This window comes from Brassica napus, chromosome C9 (genome assembly GCF_020379485.1).
Source record: "Brassica napus cultivar Da-Ae chromosome C9, Da-Ae, whole genome shotgun sequence".
In the NCBI taxonomy this organism is placed as follows: Eukaryota; Viridiplantae; Streptophyta; class Magnoliopsida; order Brassicales; family Brassicaceae; genus Brassica; species Brassica napus.
In genome coordinates, this window is record NC_063452.1 from 43,291,359 (window position 1) to 43,314,550 (window position 23,192).

Here is a 23,192-nt window from a genome sequence, read left to right on the forward strand (position 1 = left end):
GAGAAGGTAGAAGCTATATTAGGAAAAAAAGAGTTCTCTTTGATAGAGAACTCTCACATTGGGAGCATTTTGAAGCTGGTTAAAAGGAGTAGGGTTCAATTTTCAGAAGAGTTGTTCCATTTTCTAATGCAGCGAAGAGTATTGACGCAAGGAGAGGATCTCTGGTTTACTTTCTCGGACCAGCCTATGAGGTTTTCACTAAGGGATTTCATCTGACAACAGGCTTACGTTGTGAGGAAGATCGAACAATAACAGAGCTGCAGTTCAAAATAATAAAGAAGCCATACCTTTGGATGCTGGGCAAGGGTGATAAGTTTACGGTGAGAACGTTGTATGAAATGTTTAAAGAGAAAGCACGAAGCTTGCCAACACTAGAAAAAATATCCCTTGGAACAACAATAATCACAGAAGCGGTAATTATGGCAGAAAACCCGAGTACTAAAATCCCGAGAGACAGGTTGATGCGTTATATAAACTATCCCTTACCCAAGGTGGCTTGGGGTAAAATTGCTTATAACATCTTAATGAAAAGTGTAAAAAGTTTGAGTGCAATTTCCTGGACAGGAGATGTTATGAAGTGAGTGGTTTTGCGCTAGCCATAAATTTGTGGGCAATGTCATCAGTGCATGTGCTTGGTAAATCTTTGGGAAAACCATGTGAGACATCCTCTTCTTCAGATCCGTTATGTCTACATTGGGACTCAACAAGAACTCCGACAATAACTGAAGTGTTAGAGCTGGAGAAGATAAACAATGTGAGTTTTTATAAACGTCTATAAATATATTCGTATTGTATTGTTTGAAAAGTGGATTTCTAGAGACTCCTTGAAAAGGTCCACAAATCGGTGTCTTGTAGGGATTATAAATGTGACGTGTGTTTATAAAAGATTGTAAATGTAGTTTTATTGGGACTTATAAATTTATATATATGAGGTTTACAGAGATTTGTTTTATTTATTCTACAGGTTGAGTTATCACAGTGACTGGATTGGCTGAGGAATACAAACATTTGGTGGGGGCAACACATAGTGACGATGCTGACTTTCACAGTGTTGTGAAACTAGTTCAACAAGGATACAAAATGAAGATAAGCGATTGGAGCAAGGTTTTGTGGATATGTTTGTTGCAACAGAAGATATAGGTCAACAACGCAAGACAAAAGACGAAGATGCAGAGCATGGTGAAGATCTGAACCATAGTGAAGATGAAGAGGGAAAGAAAGATGAAGAGTATCAAAAAGATAAGGAGCAAAGAAAAGATAAAGATCATTCCATGTCTAACAGCGAGAAACTTGATAAGCTAATCCAAATGGTTCGTAATTTGGATAAGCGAGTAGTGGTGATCCAAAATGTTTTAGGAGTTAAGGTAAGAAATTGAATTTTACCAAGTACTTATAAAATTTCACTTGTTATTTCTCTCTTAACGATTTCACTTGTTTTTTTGAAGTTTAATGACGGTTCACCAAACAAAGAAGATTGTGAGAATGAAGCTAGTTCTGGTGATAGAAGAACTGCACAAGATTATGAAAATGAAGAAGATACAATTGATGAAGAAGCAAACTCTAGTGATTAAAAAAGTGCACCAGATGATGGAAATGAAGAAGATCCAATTGCTGAAGAAGCAAACTCTGGTGATGGAAGAAGTGCACTAGATGATGAAAGTGCACTAGATGATGAAAGTGAAGAAGAGATATGTGATGAAGAAGCAAAATCTGGTACAGAGCATCTAAAGGAAGAAGAGAATATTCTTGAGGAAAATGAGACTACACAGAAAATCACTCAAGACGAAGACACATAAAAATTTGAAGCAGAAAGTTGCTTGAAACAAACGTCGCAAGTATGAATCTAAAATAGGATATAAAGGTTTATAAATTTTTGATTTAGTGCTTGGCAAATTGAATTTCTTATTTCTTTTGTAGGTCACGTTGCCTACTCCAACATTCAATACTCCAAACTTTGATACAAGGGTACGAAATTAATATATTTTATAAGGCCTTGTAAAGTTTAATGTATATATCATAAACATCTAATTTTCAAATATTTTGTTTGCAGGTTACATCGTCAACTCCAACATTTACGTCTCCTAAGTTTGATCTTCTTTCCCAAGAAAGTCGTCATAGTGGAAAGGATACAAATGAGGTATTTTATAAAGCTTTATAAACTATTTCAGGATCGATAAGGCCTCTTAAACAGTTATATAAAACGATTTGCATGAATCAGGTTGTTATGAGAGATGTTTGTGAGATTCATGTTTTCCAACCTCTAATGAAAATTAAAAAGAGATTGGTATAATAAGACAGCCAGGTTTGTTTTCCAAACTTTATGAGTATTGATTTATTTTATAGACATAATTACCCTTTGTATAAACTATTTTTTTTTGTCTGTAGGTAAACGAAGATGTTGAGCCTCCACTACAAAAGAAGTTTAAAGCTGATACAGATAATTTTCCACTAAGAAGAAGTGAAAGAGGTCAAATACCATCCATTCATACACAACCCCCATTTACAGGAGCAAGGAAGAAACATCTGATTCTTCATCCCTTTGAGCCAATTGATAAAACAAGAAAGGAAAAGATGAGAGAATGGAAAATGTCAAACAAAAAAAAAGTAAGTTTTATTTGATAAGAAACTATATATTTCATGAGGTGAAACTAGATACCTACATAATAAGTATGAGTGTACAATGTAGGAAACCGAGAATCAATCAAGAGATAGTAAACGCAAAGTGGTTTTCAGATATTGAAACTCCCGGAAAAAATCTTTCAAAAACGGTTAGACTATATGTGAACAAAAAGTCTTTATAGTCCCTTATAAATTTATATTAATCTTCTTTATAAAACTATATGATCGCTTTTTTGAGTATTTGTTATTTTTGTCTCAGCATATTGAAGCAGGTTTGGAGTTGCTGAAACTGAGAAAGATAAACAATCCAGATTTGTTTCTGAACAAAACTGCCTTAGTTGTTGGAGTGAAGTTTCTTGAAAAAATAGATGAGCTTTATGATGAGTTTTTAGGTGACAAATAAGGTTTTCAATTTGGAACAGGCTTTGACAAGTACAACGTAGAGAAGAATATCAACTTCCTATATTCGGCTATTGCAGTAGAAGAAAAGTATTGGGCTGGAGTTGTAGTCAACTTGGAGAAGAGAAGTATCACAACATTCAATTGTGCAACAATGAAGTTCACAGATGCGAGTTTGGTCCCTTATGTAAATGCATATGCGATGGCTCTCCCATTAATGATTCGCAACATCTTCAAAGATGTCAGCATGGATACAAGCAAGTTCTCGATAAATATTGTGTCTGAAGGTGTCCCACATGTAACATTTTTATAACTGCTTATAAATCTTCATGTTAGATTTGTATCATAGATTAAATAACTTATATTATAATTTATCTGCTATGTTCTTAAGACTAATATATTACTAACACATTTTTGTTTCAGGTTCTTAAAGTAGAAGACATTGGAGTTTATGCATTGAAGCTGATAGAGTGTCATGCAATGCGTATAGTGGACTTGACAAAGCTGAGTGAAGAAAAAATTGCAATCATCTGAGAAAAGTTGGCGGTTGATATCTTCTCGGAATTACAATGAGTACTAATGTGGGAATGAACAAAAACTTTATCACTTGCTTATAGTTATGTGTGAACAACTATCTGTTTTATGCGTATTTGGTAAACTTTTTTTGTAGAATTCTGAGTATTATGAGTTTATGATTTGGATTTATGGCTTTGATTTAATTTAGAAAGTTAAATGGTAAATTTGTATTTCAGTAGCTTTATAACACATTATTAAAAATACTTTATAAACTCTTATAAAATCAAAACAAAATGGTTTATTACAAAATTTATATCTTAGTAGCTTTATAACACCTTATTAAAAATGGTTTTAAAACTCTTGTAAAATCAATCGAGTTTAGGATATATAAATGCCTATTTAAAAGATATAAAGACTTATAAATCTATGTAAATTAATTTATAAAGGTCTATAACTAATATAGAAAGGCTTATACATCGGTTTAAACTATTAATAATTATTTTCAAGAGCTCATCAGTTCATAAACAAGAAGAATTAAGGTTTATAAAGTCGTATAAAAAACCAAAATGATTTATAAATCTGTATAAAATAATTTATAAGGGTCTATAAATAATATATATAAGGGCATATAAATTTATGTAAGATAAAAAATAAATGTTTAAAATGAAAGACTATGTGTCATATTGGTTTAAGTTTCCAAATTTGTATTTCAGTATCTTTATAACACCTTATTAAAATGGTTTATAGACTCTTATAAAATCAAGGGAAACAAAATGGTTTATTTCAAACTTTGTATTTCAGTAGATTTATAACACCTTATTAAAACTGGGTTTTTACCTCTTGTAAAATCAATTGAGCTTAGGATATATAAAGGCGTATTTAAAAGTTATAAAGACTTATAAATCTATGAAAAATAATTTATAAAGGTCTATAACTAATATAGAAAGGCTTATAAATCGGTTTACAATATTTATATACTAAACTAATGATATATAAACACCAATACCAGAAACCGTGTTAAGCGTAACGAGAATGTGATATGGTCTAGTGGTAAGTTGAGGTTCCCTTAGACTTCAGTTTAGTCTGAATCCCAGGTTCGAACCCGGATCTCAACAATTGATCTGTTTTTTAACATTTAACAAAGCGATCGCAAAACAGTAAATTTAACTCTTCCTAGGCCACGTTTTCATCCTCTTCCCCGACACGTTTGTTTAGCTTCATCGTTTTCTATCCTTTCTTCATCGTTTTCTATGTCCGTAAATTCCAAGAAGAAGAATCTACACAACGATCTTTCCCATTTTGAACCATTATCGTGGCAAAGATAATTGAGTTTCATCTTTAATTTTGAATCAACACTCTAAATCGAATTGAATTTTCGTTTGGAACCAAATTGATTGACCTAAAATCTCAATCTGTTTCAGTTTTAGTTTCAATTCAACTTGAATCGATTTTGTCAAAAGGTAATTCAATTACATTCTCTGTATTCTCTTTTGTCTTTTTATATTCAATTTAGATGAAATTGAATTTTCTCTTTGCTTTTGTATATACACTCCAAAATCGAATTGAATTTTTGTATGGAACCTAATTGATTTATCTAAAATCTCAATTTGTTTCAGTTTGTTGGATGCATGTCGTTCATTTGATCTTTATTCACCTTCTTTCTTTCTTTTCTTGATTTTTTTTTTGTGCTCTGCATTTCCGATTTCCTTTTCAGGAGTAACCAAAGATGAACAATTTGAAGAAAAAAGGAAAACTTTTGTCTATTGCCAAAGGTTGTGAAGTAGAAGTCTCTCTTCAAGAAGATGGGTTCAAAGGTTCTTGGTTTAGAGCTATCCTCGAGCAAAATCCGATAAGACTGAAAGGAGAAAAGCTTTGGGTTTGTTACAAAACTTTGCTCAACGAAGACGGTGTAAATCCTTGCAAGGAAACTATTGAAAGATGTTTTATTTGGCCGGTCCCTGCAGAGTGTCTGAATGAGGGTGTCGTATTCAAGGAAGGGTCGGTGGTGGATGCTTATTTTAATAATGGTTGGTGGATTGGTGTTATCGTAGTTGAAAGGCCAGATGGTAGTTTTTTTGTTTACTTTGATGATCCACCAGACATAATGAGATTCAACAAAAGCCAACTGAGACCTCATGCTGATTGGACCGGCTCTGAATGGGTCAAAAGCAAAAACAAGGTATTGTTTTATTTGTATGTTTTAAGTTCTAAAATTTTGAATTGTTGATGTCTTTAGCTTTTATATGATTCTTTTAGAATTGAAGGTATTGAATCAACACATGTTTAGAACAATGAAGTTGGTTGAAATGACCCGTAAAATTAGTGAAAGTGAAGATATTTGGGTCCGAGCATTAGTAATTACTGAGATTCAAGGGGGTGATAGAAGAAATTTTTTGATCAAAAGATGTACAAGCTCACAGAATTTGAGTGATGAAGCGGAAGGAAAACATACAATAGTTGATATTTGAAAAATCAGGTCATCTCCTCCTCGAGATCTTTGTGCACAGTACAGTCTGAACGACTTTGTTGAAGTGTTTGTTACACATGGGTGGCACAAAGGTCGAGTGACGGAAATTCTCATTGAAAAAATTACAAAGTGTATTTCGATGCCACAAAAGAGGATGCGGTTTTTAATTACACTGAGATTATGTATTCCAATGAAATTATCTATTTTAAAAGAATTAATTCAAAAACTATATTGTCATAAGCTCAAACCATAGATCATCACATTCTCATCTAGCAGTCTTAGATCTTCCTTCCACCAAGACTAAGACTAACTCGAGCTGTATGCTTATAGAACCTATCATGTTCAAGTAAAATCGTGACAATAGCCATATAAACGATGTGGGATACTTCATACCAATAACAAATGTTAGAAGTATTTTTTTTTTTGTGGAGGAAGATTGCTTAAGAAAAATTTCTAGGATAGTCTTTTTTTTTTTTTGTCTTTTTCACCAAAAGGATCCTCAAGGAGAGAAATGACCAAAGAACTTTCATTAAAGAATAAATATAAATTTATATTGTTAGGGTTGATTAATCTAGAATTAATGTTTAGAGTTAAGGGATGAGGTTTAGAATTTTAAAAAATAAATAAATTTCAAAATTTTTAATAAATAAATATCAAAATTTTCAAAATAAAAATTTAAAAAATAGTTTCAAAAAGCATTTTTGAATTTCAAAAAGATTTTTTATTTTTTAAAGATTTTTTTATAAAAAAGTTCAAATTAAAAACATATAATTCGAAAACTATAAAAAATATTTTTTATTTTTTGTTATTTTTATTATTTATTTAAATAATTATTTATATTTATATATCTATAAAACAATGGATAGAAAAATCTTTAGCCTCTCAAATGAAACATTTTCTTTTGGTGACAAATTTTTTATAATGGCTATTTGAGAGAATTGTCCATTGCTTAAAACTAATTATATAGTATAACTAAGATAATCTTGCTAATAGCTTAAACTGATCAATAATCTTTACATAAAATTAACAATCAGCTTTGTGAGTTTAGACTTAACTCTCTGCATCGTACCTATAGATCAATTTCTTCACTGTTATAGAGTAATGTAACCAATGTGGGATGTAAATTCGGTAAGAAAAGCGTCTACTGATCTATGGATTAATTATAAAGCGATAATAAATTTTACTACTTCCAAGTTGTGCCAGTTCAAACTATGACACAAAACAATAAAATAATATATTTTAAAAAACTTATGTAAAGGTATGGTCTCATTATTGTTTGTTTTATATTTACAGTCAGTTGTGTTTCTTTATATGTTTTTTTTTAAATACAGTATTTTGATAATATTTAATCAGACTATAAATAAAAATATGTTTACGATTTATGGTATATATCTGACATAGACTAAATAATATAATAATAAAATATGAAAACATAATTTATAAAATTTAATTAATATACAAATCATGAAATAACTTATTTTTATTTATTTTACGAATATACATAATTTTAAATATAAAAATTTTAAAGGATAATAGTTTCATAAATTAGTAACTCCATATATAAATAAAATGTCGTAATCCCAAAATTATTCATTTATATAAGTTTTACTGAGATGACCTGATAATTTGGAGACAATTAGTAGGGTAGATGAACTACTTCCTCCGAGAAATATTTTATAACACCAAATGTCTCTCAAACTATGGTCCTCACTCTAAATATCGCAGAATAAAAATTTTGAAACCTACCCCCCATGAATCTTAAATCTATCGATTAAGAGAATACTCGGTCTAATCGCAAGACCAAATCATCAAACCCATAAATAGAACCGATAAACTGGTTCAGAACTAAAATTTTGACCAGGATTGACCCGACCTGTTGATCCACTCTATTTAAAATCCCAAATCGACCTAAGAAGCCTAAATCGATTTAGAAAATTATATTATCTCATCTGCTCTATTTTTCTAAAGGGAGAGTGTGGAGTGATGTTTGTGTCTTCAAAAACCGCGTATGGAGCTTCGAGTGGATCATTTAGTGGGAGTCGAAGGGGGTAGTGGAGTTGTGTCACGAAGAAGTGTTGGTGGGACAAATCTGTTGTCCCCTTGATGTCAAAATCCAATTTCAATCTTTACAGAAGATACTTTTGATGTGTTTATGCTGCAAAGAAGAAGGTAGTTTTCTTGTTTTTTTTCATGATTAGTTCCAGAAATATGTTAAGGTCGATTTTGATGGTTGAGTATGTGTAATGCTTTTTAGCTAGAGAATGATAAGCATACATTCAAGTTGATTGATGAGGCAATATTAGACAAAACAGAAGCACTAGAATGCAAAAATATGAGAATTGAGAAAGAGTTGAAAGAGATTGCAAGATAGATTTTGGTGTTTGAGAAGGTGAAAATCTGACCATGTACTAAAAACCGAAAACAAACATGTTAAACATATAAAAACTCATGCATTTAGTTTCATTTATCAACAATAAGCATATACTTACTTTTGACGATGAGACACCAAAATAAATCCAGAGCCATCATTAAGTGCTAAGTCTCCTTTATCATTGTTACAAACCATAACCAATTCTCTGTATTTTCAACTTGAACTACACCCCATGCCACTGGATATATGGCATTATTTGTGTCTCTTCCTAAGGCAACCAATACTTGTCCTTTGATCTTATGTTTAATGAAGCATTCATCAACTCCAATCAAAGGTCTACATATCTCCTTCAATGTTTTTTTTTTATGTTGTCAAAGCAAACGTAGAACCTGTTGAACTCATCTTGTCCATTCTCATTTCCCAAAGTATCAATCTCCAAAGTAGAGTCTTTGTTTGATTCAATCAACTCAGCCGCCTAATCCTGAAGACGAGAAAACTGATGATCATACTCATACTCAATCCACTTCCTCGCCTTATTTCTAGCAGCTTGGCAACGTGGCCTCGAAACCGTAACCCCCCATTTCTCTTGAACTAGTTCTTCAATCTTCATTGGCATGTAATACTCCGGTTCTTTCTGATTTTATCTAAAAACAATCAAGAAATTTGGGACTTTTATCATTGAACACTCTCCGTTACCCACACACAAAGAATGATTCTCTATAGGGGTGGGCGTTCGGGTATCCGTTCGGGTTCGGGTCGGGTATTTTGGATTTTCAGGTATTTCGGTATAGAGGTGTAGAACCCGTTCGGGTATTTCTGTACTTCGGGTCAGATTCGGATATTTTTAGTTCGAGTTCGGTTATTTCGGATCGGGTTCGAATATTTAGATTTTGAAAAAACAAAATTAAATTTTCATTTCTCAAATTTCTTGTATTTAAAAATATAACTTTCACTTAACTAATTTTTTATTTTTAATAGATTGAATGGTTAATAGATTTGGACATAATATTTTGAAACTAAAAAGACATTAATTTGGTTATTGTTTTTAAATTTTGGATGTAACTTTTTGTTAATTTTTGAAATAAAAAATTTGACATGCTTTTTAAGTGAGTAACAAATAATTTTCTTCGTGATTGTATGTATATCATATGCGGTTAAAATATGTGTAGTATCAATATAAATATTTTATATAAAATGAGAGATGTAAACTAGAAATATAAGGTTAATTATACATATGTTCGGTTATTTTCGGATATCCATTCGGGTTCGGAAATTACCCGTTCGGGTTCGGATATCCAATCTCTCCTAATTCAATACCCGTTCGGATATTCTACTACTTCGATTTGGATTTCGGTTCGGGTTCGGGTGCAACTTCGGATATCGGGTAAAGTGCCCACCCCTAATTCTCTACAAACACTCTCGCTTTCCACACATATCGCTCAGAAGAACTGATATTTTTCATTCACAACCGTCTCCTTCATTAAAACCCAGACACCTAAAACCAATATTTTTCCTTGGCGTGCATGTACTGCTGGATATTTCGGCATGTCCTGAGTGCATAATCAAGAACACAACATTTGAGAGAAACTCCGTTAAGAATGTATGATTCTTTTACAACTTTCCATCAACGTGTCTGATTTGAGTTACCTCTGTTGGTTTCTTCTTGCAGCCTTTCTGTTCCTTGTCATCACTCTCAAGACACTAATCATGGAGAACGAAAGACTCTTCGACAAACTCCTGAACCAATTGCTCAATTTCAAAGTCATCTCTCTCTTCGGCTTCTTCGTCATATGTTTCACCACCACCAGGATCAACAACTAAATCCATTCAGCTCTGGTTCTTCAGTCTTCTCGCTGAATCTTCTCGTTTCTCTCTTTATGTTTGTTTCTCTCTTCTCTACAATTTAAGTATAAACATTTATAAAATAATCAAATTATTGTAATTATCAAATATTTGTTTTAGTTTGTTTATCAATTTTAAGTTATTTTGTAATTTATATGTATGATAAATATAAAAAAACAAATAAACAAATAAATAAATGTATTAAGTATCATTATGTTCTAATCTTAATTATATATGTGATTTCAAGTATAATATGTTGTATTAGTTCTAGTATTCATTTTTGGTATGTTGAATTGCATCTATTCTTTTAAATTGACAATGATAAAATTGGATTATTATTTTCTTAACTTCAGGTAGTACAGTTCATCCTCTTATCTTTGTAAATATATTTTTTAAACTTTTGTATATTTTTATATATGTTATTTTTTAAAATAGGAAACAAAATAATAAATTAAAGTTTCATTAATAAACAAAACTTGTAATATTTAAAAAATTCATGCAATATGTTAATAAATAAATATAATAATTAACCATAATAATTGGTGTATTTGATGTTCATAGATCGGTTGGTTTGGCTATTCATATTTTGGTACATTGGGTTATATTTTTTCGAAACGAATCACAGTTTTTTTTTTGTTATAATTACACTAAATAAGAATAATTTTGTTAGTCGATTTTTTTTTAGATTTTTTTGGTCGATAAATACATATTGTAAGACACTTATACTTTTATACATGTTGCTTTCGATAAAATTTAGAAGATTGAAATGGTGAGGGATTCATAAGATATATACACCAAAAAATCATAAGTTTTTCCCCATCAATTTGGTCATATTCAAATCGGATCAAGCAGCATTTATAAGTTTAACTTTCAGTCTCACGTTATTTTTATGTTTATTTGGTTTTAAGTTATTCATTACATAAAAATATTTTTTAAATACAATATTATTTGATCGATTTCTGTTATTAAAATTTTTAATCATTTAATAAAAAATAATTAAAAATTTAATTTTACGATTTTGACGAAAAAAATCAGTTTGCGGGTTTGACAGAAAAACTCGTTTTTGGTTTTGACGAAGCTAGATCAAGTTTACATTTAATAATATTATTTAATAATTAAAATAACTAATCTAATTGATATTATATTTTTATTAAGGGTATTTAAGTCTTTTGAATTTTGAGATGAAAATTTTTGCATCCAAACTTTATGTTGTTTAGGATTTTAAATATTTTTAGATATTTTAGATTTTACATCTAAATACTGATGCAATAAAATACAAACGAATAAATCTGACATTGCATCCAAATGTAGAGTGTGGATACGAAAACGAACATGACCTTATCAACCCATGATCATTAGACATTTTTCTGATTGAATAGTGAAAACAAGCTAACTATTCCATCACTTTTTACTAAAGAATTACATGTGTTCTCTACGCTAAGTGGCATTAGCGGAAAACTCGAGGAAAAGAGTTTAAAATCAAAATCTAACTGAAAAAATTATCTAAATATATATATATATATATATTATAATATGTAAGATATTTTTTAATATAGAAATGTATATTTTTAAATCTCCTAAATAGTCATTTTTAGTTTTGTCCTCTAAATAGTTTCTAAAATCAAAGTGATCAAAATATGTTTCATTAAAGAAATAAATGACAGTTAAATTGTTATTTATAATTTTAATTAATCAATTATTAAATATATAAATAAATAAAGTTAAAAATAATTATATTCAAATTTTATTTTGACAAAAAGGATTGTATTTTCATATTTGTTTTCCAAAAAAAAAATTCCATAATAATCGTTTCCAAAAAAAAATCCTCGCATAAAGAAATATATTTTTTTTTTGAAAAGTGATTTTTCTTTACAAAAAATTTAGGAAAACGTTCTTGAACGTATGATATCTTGTGAATTGGTATTTTTTCCAAATTTAGGAATGACTTCATAAATGTTTAAATAGAGTTTTTGAATGTAACTTGTATGTAGATTTAGGAAGTTATTCGTAAATGTTTATAACAACTTCATGAATTTGATTTATATGCGTATTCAGGAAAATATTACTCAATATATAATAATTTTTAAAAATTATGAAGATGATTTGAAATAAGTATAATATGTTTATAAAAATTTTGATATCAAACTCCAAATGTCTCCCGAAAACTTTGGAAAAATATAATCGAAGTGACATGTTGTCAAATATTTTTATAATAATGACATTAAATATAATATTTTAAACTTACTAAAGATACTTTTGTAATTAAAACTGACTCTCAAATAATGTCATGTGACCCCCAAGGCTCCTCAAGAGAATAGCCGCATAAGGCATAATCTTCAATATTTGCTTTGAGTGGAATCAACGTCTCCACAACGGCGATGCAACAACGCCAGCCCCGATCTTAAAATCATTGACTGATTCATTAGGGATAGTTTTCAACCCCTAATGCAATCTTGGCTAAAGTATGAGTGATTAATACTCTTAAAGTTCATTCCTCTAGGCTTTTTCTTTTCTTTTTGCCAAGCTATACTATATACACTATAGATAGACTAACAACTTTTATATTACATACAAACTCTTTTCATATTTATATAATATTCACATCTTTGGCAAAAAGAAAGATTACAAACAAGGTACAAAAAGATTTCTAAGATTTTGCTTGCAATTGTATAAACATATTCAGATTTAGCTACAAACTTGACAACTTAGGAAGGTTACTGAACTCTTAATGTACCTAACTGAAAGAGAAGAAGTGAAATATAATACATCTGCATCGAGGAAGGTTAGACAATATTGACTCTAAGTTCCGGACATGAATGGCTTCTCTTATAGACGGCCTTGAGTTTCTATCAGGACGGCCACACCATAACCCAACTATAGCAGCAAACATTTAGCTTGTTGACTATGAAAATCCTCACCGAGATTTCTCGTCAATGGGTGAGACAAGTTGCAAAGTTTTCGAAGCAGAACACCAAAGCAGAGACACCACCTAAAACTGATATCTGGACACCGAGCAAATAGATATACCAATTTTCACTCAAAATATGGATCTTGAACATTTGATTCAGTTCAAACACAAAAACAGTAATCAATAAACACTACAAGAATTCATCAAATTAGCTACGGATTGGCAAAGACGTTTCCGTAGCTAAATGTATTAGCTACAAAAATAGTGACAGAATATATAATTTCATTTTTGTTGCTAAATTTGTAACTAACTTTAGCAATCCGTAGCTATATAGCTAGAGATAAATTCTGTCGGTCTCTGTAACTAGATAGCGACGTCTTGGCTAGAGATAAATTGTCTCCATAATTATTATACTTATCAATGGATAACATACGTACCATAACCAATCCCCAAAACTTAAAACTTAAACTCCAAATCCCTAATTTTATATACGTTAACCTAAATTTACAAATTTTGTGTGTATCATCATCAACCCCTAAAACGTAAACTTCAAACCCAAACTCCATACACTTTAAACTTAACCTACAAGTGTATGTATATGAGCACCAATCCCTAAACCTTAAAACACAAAACCCAAATTCTATACACTCGACCTAAAACCTACAAACATACACCAAAGTCATATGTATATAATTTATTAGAATGTAGCTTTATATATAATTTATTAAAATATGCTATAGGTCTGTCTAGTAAACATTATTACTCTAATATACAACTAAAGACTTATAGTTTTAAAAATTCCTTTTGAAATTCAAATTCATAACTTGTATTTAAATCTTAAACCCTAAACACTAATTATAAACTCTAAATCTTAATGGCAAAAAAATTTAAGTTTAATCTCAATTCTTAATCTCCAACTTTTAATTTCAAACCCCAAACTCCAAAACAATAACATATAAACTAGTTGATAACCAATGAATATCTTATCAGCTAATCTACATTCACTTAAACAATTTAAGACGCTTGGATGAGATTTGATCCAAGAGATGAAATTAATTCTTTTTTTTATCTCATTTCTCTTCCTTCGATAGATTCTCTTTCTCTCTTTCTATTGGTCAATTTGTTCCTTTCTCTCTTTCTATTGGTCAATCCATTAGTTGATGGATTACAAATACTAACCGTTGATAAAAAATAATCAGACGGTTCTGGTTAGTTTGTTCCTTCCTTTCTCTCGCTCACATGTTTCATCTCTTTCTTCTTACTCTTTCTCTCGCTCAGATGTAATTCTCTGTACCTTCTTCTGATAATTAATAATCTGTCTTTCTTCTTCATTTATGGATTTATTATTTAGCATCACAGTTGTTCCGTAGGACGAGGCTTCGATGGTTCAGCTCGCTGGAGATGAATAAAGGGGGAACTTCTTATCCTCTCTCTGCCATTAACCTCGCCGGTAAAGCTCTCCCTCTCTCACTCACTATCTCTCTCTCTCTCTCTCTCTGATTTTGTTTTGTTTTTGGTTCAGGAAGGGTTTTCGTGAGCAGAGTTGGTGGTCGTGAGCTTGAACACAGAGGAGGTACGGCGTGGTGGTGGTGGTGCTAGCCGCCTCTGCTTACCGGAAAGTGAAGACAAAGCTTCATGGTGGTGCGGCGGATGATGACAAAGACGTTTAGATTTAGATTTAGGTTTAGGTTTAATTTTTTCTCGGTTTAGTGATTTTTTTGCTTCGGTTTAGTTCTGTAAACCAATTTCAGTATATAAATAAATTTTAATTTTATAATTCAATTCTCAGATTAATTTTTATTTTTATTTATTTTATTTAGAATTGATTTAATTTGTGATTTTTTTAATATAGCTACAGAAATTCATTAGCTAGAATTGTCACTAATTAGCAAAGGAACAAGTCGTAGCTACATCATTGCTATTGGCTACGGAAATTGCTTTAGCTAATTTGTTGCTAGTTGGCTACGGATTGGCTACAGATTGAGTTTAGCGTTGGTGCTGAGGCCAATGAGTCAAGCCGTCGCTATCCGTCACCTTCTTAATTCTAGCTACATGTTATGTCTAATCGCTACAAATTAATCGGTAGCTATATTAGCAAATTCTTGTAGTGAAAACCAACGGTTAATGAGAAGAACTATTCGGTTTACAGAAATCGTCTCACGTGTATACGTAGCATTTGTACAAAAAAAAATGTAACTCAAACATAGTTAGGACATCATGTGTGCGGTAAGCCCATATTTATCGTGTTTATTAATTTATAGAGTATATATTGTTTGTTCTAAATTTATTGGGGATATTGTTTATGTATTTTAGTGGATTTCAATATCCAAGCAAATCTAGTGTTATCCAATATATAATTTTAAAATTCATATTGGATTTATGAATCCATAAAATTTTATTAATATTCAAATCTAACACGCTGATTCAAATAAATATTAATAAATTTTAAAGTTTCCCCTCGAATTTAAATTTTTGAATTTTTAACATATAAATTAATTCAAATCCTAGGAGGCCATCACCAGAGCTTTGCCGCCAGATCAGAACAGTCATCTCGGTTGTCCTTATGGTCTTTACGCTGAGCAGATCTCTGGCACCTCTTTCACTTGAGCGGAAATTTTGAGATTCATGAATTAGGGTTAATGAAGGAAAAGAAACTTAATGCCTCACAAAAGTTTGATTCCTTAATTTCTCATTGTGGGAAGTTTACTAAAATGACACAAATTTATTGTGTTATTACTAGAATGTCTTATATTTTTTAAAAAATATTAGGATGTTTTTCTGGTCGAAATTGTCATTGTCCATAGTTATAACAAAAAAAACATTACTAAAGTACCTCACGACAGAGTTATATATCCGACTTAAAATTGTTGGTAGACTTTTTGTTTATGTGGTGGCAGACTTTAAATTTTTTAATTTATGTTGTGGCAGATTTATTAACGGAAATCTGGATTTATGTAAACCAATTTCAATTTCGACCCGGTTTACATTAATTTCGAATCTTGTTTATTTCTAGGTAAATTAAGATCACAATTAAATAATTTTTTGTAGTTGTTGTCATCACTTTCATCTCTCTTTTCTTCCTTATCAAGTTGTTCTTTTTCACGGTGGTTTAATCATTTGTTGCATTTCTTATTGCTTTAAAATACATAGACCACATCATTCTCATGCAGAAAGTGAAAATTTGAGAGAAAAAAGTGGATGAATCATGGACATGATTTTTCCGCCAATTCAACCGTGTAATATCCGATGATGAAGGATTAGTGTTGATTTCTGACAGGCACAAATAAGTAAGGAAGGCTATTGCACTGGTCTATCCATTGGTCAACACTGAAATTTGCATGTACCACTTATATAAAAACATCTTGTTCCGATACAGTAGGTGTGATCTGTTTGGGTTGGTTAAAAAAGCCACCTGCTATTTTAGGTTAGCTGACTTTGCTTGGAAAAACATGGATTACATATCACTTTGCATTCATCAACAATGTAGAAACATTTTTACTGGATCCCCATCCATCCTTACAATACGAAATTATTATTAGAAGTGGGAGAGATTAACATCAGTCTTCTTTATCCCAAGTTAAAAACTACAAATAATGAACCAGTTTTTCCTCCTACTATCTCTTCCACTCACAATGATGGAAATCACAATGCATCATAGCTCAGCCAAAAACATTGCATTTGTTTTTTCGTTGGTGTCAACAAAAAAGAAGAAGATGAAGATGTGATCTATTATACCAATTGGGTGCTCAAAAAAGGACGTGGATGAGATCAACAATTTAAACTTTTTGCAATGCCAATAAACTTTTTGGAACAATAAGGTATCTGATTTCCTTTGTTCATTTCAAGATGCTAAATATTTGAGTTTAACAAGCCGTGCAGCTACAATAGAGAAGAAACTCAATCCCCATCTCAACACACTCCTGCTCATGTCCCGTCTTGAGCTTGTTTCAGTCTCTTGCTCTTGTCCTGTCTTGAGTCTGTTTCACCCACACGAGAGAAATTGAGAATTTGATCCCCTATGTCTTAACCTTGGCTTCATAATCAAAATATGATTTTCTATCCTTCCTGTTGTGTCTTGAATTTCTTGGGTGGAAGCAAACTGATTCTATCATCTTCAACACCAGAAAATTGAATCTGAAACCAAAGTAGCTGAATTATAAAATTTTCATAAAGAAGAACACCCAAGAGACTTCAACCAAAAAGAAAGATCCCAAAGCAAGATGCTGCTGACGTTGTGAACTAGAAGATCCAGAGAGTGTCTCAAAAATAAAATGATCACATTTGTTTCCTTGTCTTCCGGCTTTGCAGGATCAATTCAAATCTAGTTATAGCAGATACCGCCTCTGTGCAATCATGTTGAAAACCTAAGAACACCTGAGAAGGTTGCAATCGAGCCTCTTGACAGAATAATGGATTCTGTAATTAGGGTTTTCGAAATCAAACATGAAATCAAACGATAGATGTAGTCAATGAAGGATAAAAACTTCGATTAGTAGAGATTCAGAACTTATGGTTAGTGTTATATTGGAAAGGAATCAAGAGAACTCTGATGATGATTGTGAGGTTTGATATTCACTTTGACGGAGAAGAAGTTTATCACCTTGGGGGTAGAGATGACGGAGAAGTCGCATGAAGGTGACTTAGGGTTCATGGTCTTCGACGGAGGCGAAAACTGTTCTTCACAAACAAAAGGATTTTTATTTTTATTTTTTTGGTAAAATGTTAAATTATTATACCAAATTTTCAAGTTTTCGACAGCGGTTACAGAGAAACTAGTAGCGGAAAACAGAAACGAAACTAAACAACTGGAAAGTAGCAATGAAAAGAACCCACGCAGAGAAGCTAGTCTAGCAACCAGCTAAACAGCGGAGAATACTATGACCGTTTACACCCATTGAATCAAAATCTCATATAGAGAGAGCGGACCGCATAGCTACCAACCCTCCGGAGACAGACCTGCAAGAGAAAAGGTGGACTGAGAACCCAACTGCCGCCCAGAATCAAGAACACAACCAACACCACCGTAGGAAGGCAATACCAAAGCCACTAACTTTATTAAGGAAAAAGAGCTAGGCGCGGGTCCTGTAGGGGATGGATTCGACCATCCCTCAAGGCCAGAAGAATATACGGGCCCGGCCCATATAAGACATAGCGACAGCTCGGCATGACGGTTCGGAGCGTCGATCCCTCGGCGCGACGCGAGAGTGCTTTTGGTCGATCGCACGTCGACTAAACGCATCCGGCTCAACGGCTCCTCGAAGCAACATGGTCGTGAAAGAGCACCAAGTCGGCTATATAAGGAGAGAAGGGTGCGACGTAAAGAGGTTCCGAAATCACTCACACATACTCGGCGGTTAGATTAGGGTTTTACCTTTATTCTCTCGCCGTATTGTACTTTCCCGGCAAGCTTTCCGAGCTCCGGTTTCCTTTCTGTCGCACGTTTCCTCTCTTTGTAACCGACCAAACGCTTTTCCGACAATCTATAAGACGTCTTTGCTTAACCCACATCTGAAATCAAACGTTTCATCTTTTAATATTGTTTCCCGATCAAACAGTTGGCGCCCACCGTGGGGCCACTAGCAAAGTAACGTCAACAAGATGACGACGAGCAACGACGGCTCTTCCTCTGGAGAAGAGCGTGAAGCTCCCGAAACGACGCCTACACCCTTTCCTGCGACTCCAGCGCCGTTACCACCGGCATCCATAGAAACTATCATGGCCCGCCTTGTACAGAAAGACGCAGCCCAGAAGGCGGCGACTGACCAAATCGCGGCTCTCGCAAAAATCCAAGCCCCTCTAGCTGCGAACTTGGAAGCCTCAACGGCGCAGTACCGAAGACATCTGTTTAATACAAATCGAGCGACCGGCGCGACACCAGCGCATGCTGAAGACCAAGATATCAACGACGGCGAACTCGCCGCGTTAAAGCAATCAGTGCTCGATATCAACTCTAAGATTCACAATGTAACGACGTCTACTCCGCAAATCGAGCGTGTCCTCGCAGAATCTCTCCGGACGCCATTCACAGAAAAAATAACGGGGGTTCGACTCCGAAAGATGGAAAAGCTCCGTCTTCCAACCTTCGATGGCGTTTCTGACCCCTCCACCCACGTCACATCCTTCAACATCGCGATGCGACACGTAAACCTCTCCGACGAAGAGAAAGACGCTGGCTTTTGCCAGCTTTTCTACGAAACCCTGGAAGGACCGGCCCTCAACTAGTTCACCGGCCTCCAAGAGAACTCAGTCAACAGCTTTCACGATCTCTCGACGGCCTTCCTCAAGAATTGTATCATGTTTACTCGTCAGGAAGCTACCGCCACAGACCTCTGGAATCTCAATCCTGCTAATGGGCAGAGCCTCCGGGATTTCATGGAGAAGTTTAAATCCGTCGTCTCAAAGGTCGATGTACCCGACGAGATTCGTGCCAGACGCTATCGCCCGGTCCAACAACTTTATCGGTATGGAAGAAGATACCAGGGCGAAGGTGGCAAAAGAAGCGGCGGGAAAACAAACACCCGCCCGAACGAACGAGGCCCGTCAGGAACCTCGCCAGCATTCTTCGGGCGGAAAACCCAACGAGAAAAGGGGTTACATGAATGTCGTGGATGAAGAAGAACCCCCGGGCTCTGCAGTTGTCGTGCGAGAGAAGGGATGGAATCACTGGGACCGAGGCTCCGCGCAGAAGTCATCCAGCTCCTCCGAACCAACGAGTTCAAACGCTGCCGAGCCTAACAAGTGGTGCTCGAATCACAAGGTCAAGTCACATGACACGAAGGATTGCAAGGTTCTTTATGGACATTTCCTCGAGTCGGTCGAAAGTGGCAAAATCGAGATAGAGTCTCCCCCGAAGAAGCCGAAGAACAATAAAAGCTGGAGCAAGAACAAAGAGAAAAAAACTCAGAAGTCTCAAGCCAGGGCTCCTCAAAACGAAGAACGAGCCAGCCCCGAGAAAGCTCCCGTGAACAACCTTAACCTTGAGGCTGAGTCCACCGATGAGGAACGACCGAAGAACCGGCGACGAGTGGAAGTAATTCTCTCTCGCCCAGACGACTCATCGGATGACGAAATCCCACCAATAGCTCCTGATTTACGTGATAAATTGGGAAGAAGAACGGAGCAACCTTTCCTTCCCGCGACAAACTCCGAGGATCTACGCATCTTGCTAAAGCGAAAGGCCGCAATAGTACCAGCGAGCAAGACGGATCTCAGGACAACCATCAATAAGTCCAAAGCGAGAAAGGTTGGCCAGACCGTAGTTGCTCCGAGCCTCCAACCTCAAATCACGGACCTTCGCGAGCAGATCAATTCTAGATCCGAGGACCTACGAATCAAGCTCACTCAGTCCAAAAGATGTGACTTATGTCGACGTCTCGAGACAAAACGACGCCCCAGCACAGTTCCTCAAGCAGAAAATATTACCAGCGACCTGGGGGCACAATTAGAATCGATGAAGGCTACGCATACCCCGCACCTCAACGTTATAATGGGCGGTTCACCTCCCTGCGGAGACTCGGTACGAGCCGTAAAAGATTATCGACGAGAAGCCATCACCTCACAGAAATGACCTCACAAGTTGAGGCTGACCATCAGATCTCTTTCTCAGCAGCTGATACTCGCGGCATCAGCATGCCGCACAATGATCCACTCATTGATATTGGGATTGGCGAATGCCAGGTCACGAAGGTTCTCGTCGACACCGGCAGTTCGGTAGACCTTATCTTTCGGGATACGCTCGACAAGATGGGAATCGACTTACGCGACATGAAGCCTTCTTCACGCACTCTCACCGGGTTCAATGGTTCCTCGGAACAGATGATCGGGACAATACGTCACCCAATTTACGCAGGGGACGTAACCCGAACCGTTAAGTTCTCCGTCATTCGGGCAAAAGCGCCTTACAACGCTATCCTCGGCACCCCATGGTTGCACTCCATGAAAGCCATTCCCTCGACTTATCACCAGTGTATTAAATTCCCTGGGAAGGACGGAACAACACAGACGATCCGTGGAGACCAGCGAGCCGCGAGGAAGCTGCTTATCGCCGCAGTCAAGCTACAACAGTCAACTTCTCTCGTCAACTCAGTCGCCAAGCCAATTCATAAGGTCTTTCCCCAGAAGGAGGAAATTCGGGAAGTCCCCATTGATGAAACTGACCCGTCAAAGGTTGTGCGCGTCGGAGCCTTTCTCTCCGACGAAATGCAATCACAAATCATCTCCTTCCTCAAAACGAACGCTTCGACTTTCGCATGGACAACTTCTGATATGAAGGGAATAGACCCGGCGGTGACCTTTCACGAGTCGAACGTTGACCTGACGTTCAAGCCTATCCGACAAAAAAGACGGAAGCTCGGACCAGAGTGGTCTAAAGCTGTGAACGAGGAGGTCGACAGGCTTCTCGACGCAGGCTTCATCACAGAGGTACAGTATCCGGAATGGCTGGCCAATCCCGTCGTGGTAAAGAAAAAGAACGGGAAGTGGCGCATTTGCGTCGACTTCACCGATCTAAGCAAAGCATGTCCCAAGGACAGCTACCCACTCCCTCACATCGATCGCTTGGTAGAATCAACGGCCAGTAGCGAACTCTTAACATTTATGGACGCCTTCTCGGGGTACAACCAAATCCTGATGCACCCGGACGATCGCGAGAAGACGGGCTTCATAACAGATAGGGGGACATACTGCTACAAAGTCATTCCTTTCAGCTTGAAGAACACAGGGAAAACTTACCAGCGTCTAGTCAACCGAATGATCGCTGATAAGCTTGGCGACACTATGGAAGTTTACATCGACGACATGCTGGTCAAATCACTTCATTCCGAGAATCACCTCGACCATCTGCAAGACTGTTTCAAAACGCTAAATAAGTATGGGATGAAGTTCAACCCGGCGAAGCAGTGCCACGAGCTTGGAACTCGAAGCACCTTCGACGTTTCCACAACTAAACAAACACCAAAGAGAGCGAATGACTCCCCAGTCACATTCACTCGTCTAAAAAAAGAAGAAAAAACAGAGTAAATGCGCTTCCCCAGCCACTTTTACTCGAAAAACAAAGAACTACGAATGGTTTGATCCTCCACAAAGAGGTACGTAGGCAGCCTTAACGGGTCCTGCTGTAACAAAAAAAAACAAACTCTTCCCTCGAGAAGTTAAACCGTTCTTGCGATGCCCACACGAGCTCGCCCCGGCCTCTCGACCAAACGTACCGGCACTCGCCCCCACCATCAAGTATGTCCTGATCAGACACGTGCTCGCGGGGGCTTGGTCGTATCACAGCATTAGCTGATATGTCTGAAATGATGACTCATATCCATTTCATAATTTACTAAGTGAGTTTGGCCGACCGAATGCTTAGAAATTACTTTGAAATCAGATCTAGAACCGTCACCATTTAAAACTTTCTTGGTCTTAAGTTGCCCGCCTTTGGCCCACGTCTAGTCAATGCACAGATAGCGGCATCAACGAGCGAAAGAATTTCTTATGATCCTCCGAGAACTCTAAGTCAGATAGCGATTCTACGACTTACTGAGTATTCGAGATCTAAGGAAATCAAACGACTAACTGAAACTTCAAAGGAAAGGCTTTAAGAAAAAGAGAGTTCAAAAGCGTGAGAAAAAGCAAACAACGAAGACCTCTTCGGGACAAGTCAATACACAACAAGAGAGTTCAAGTTTAAAAGAAACAACAACAACAGAGCTACTCCTCAGCGTCTTCGGCCTGCTCCTGCGCGACGTCTTCCTTATCAGCAGATGATCCTGGAGGATCCACATTCGCCCATTGATCCACACCTTCATTCTCAATACGGGGAGTCGCCTCGCTCTCGCGAGCCTCAGATGGATTCTCAGGAGGGTTGACCTGGGAGTCGACCAAGGGAGAGTTAAGCAAGTCACCACCCTTTTCCTCGTCCATCTCTTCATTCTGATCCTTGTTGACCTCTCCGTCATCAACATCCTTACCTGATTCCCCGTCCTGCCCATCCTCCCGATCGGCAGTAGAGGAATCAGAGATCTCCAGAACGGTGGTCTGAGCCTCGTCTTGCGTCGAGATCGCTCCCTCGTCGACAGCTCGAA

At 35.6% G+C, this 23,192-nt stretch overlaps 1 protein-coding gene and 1 long non-coding RNA gene across 2 annotated transcripts; both read left to right on the forward strand.

The window, feature by feature from the left end:
• Nucleotides 1–12,066: 12,066 nt before the first annotated feature.
• On the forward strand, nucleotides 12,067–14,904 carry LOC106356994. The gene is made up of 2 exons (XR_001272208.3): nucleotides 12,067–14,572; nucleotides 14,645–14,904. It is a non-coding gene; the product is annotated as an uncharacterized LOC106356994 (long non-coding RNA).
• A 5,781-nt stretch (nucleotides 14,905–20,685) lies between these two features.
• LOC106355765 lies at nucleotides 20,686–22,140 on the forward strand. The gene has a single exon (XM_013795655.1). The coding sequence runs from the start codon at nucleotides 20,686–20,688 to the stop codon at nucleotides 22,138–22,140; it is 1,455 nt and encodes a 484-aa protein (XP_013651109.1).
• Nucleotides 22,141–23,192: the final 1,052 nt, after the last annotated feature.

What these genes read in the sequence shown, in the direction of transcription:
- LOC106355765 (XM_013795655.1), top strand. Translation starts at nt 20,686, where the DNA reads ATGACCTCACAAGTTGAGGCTGACCATCAGATCTCTTTCTCAGCAGCT.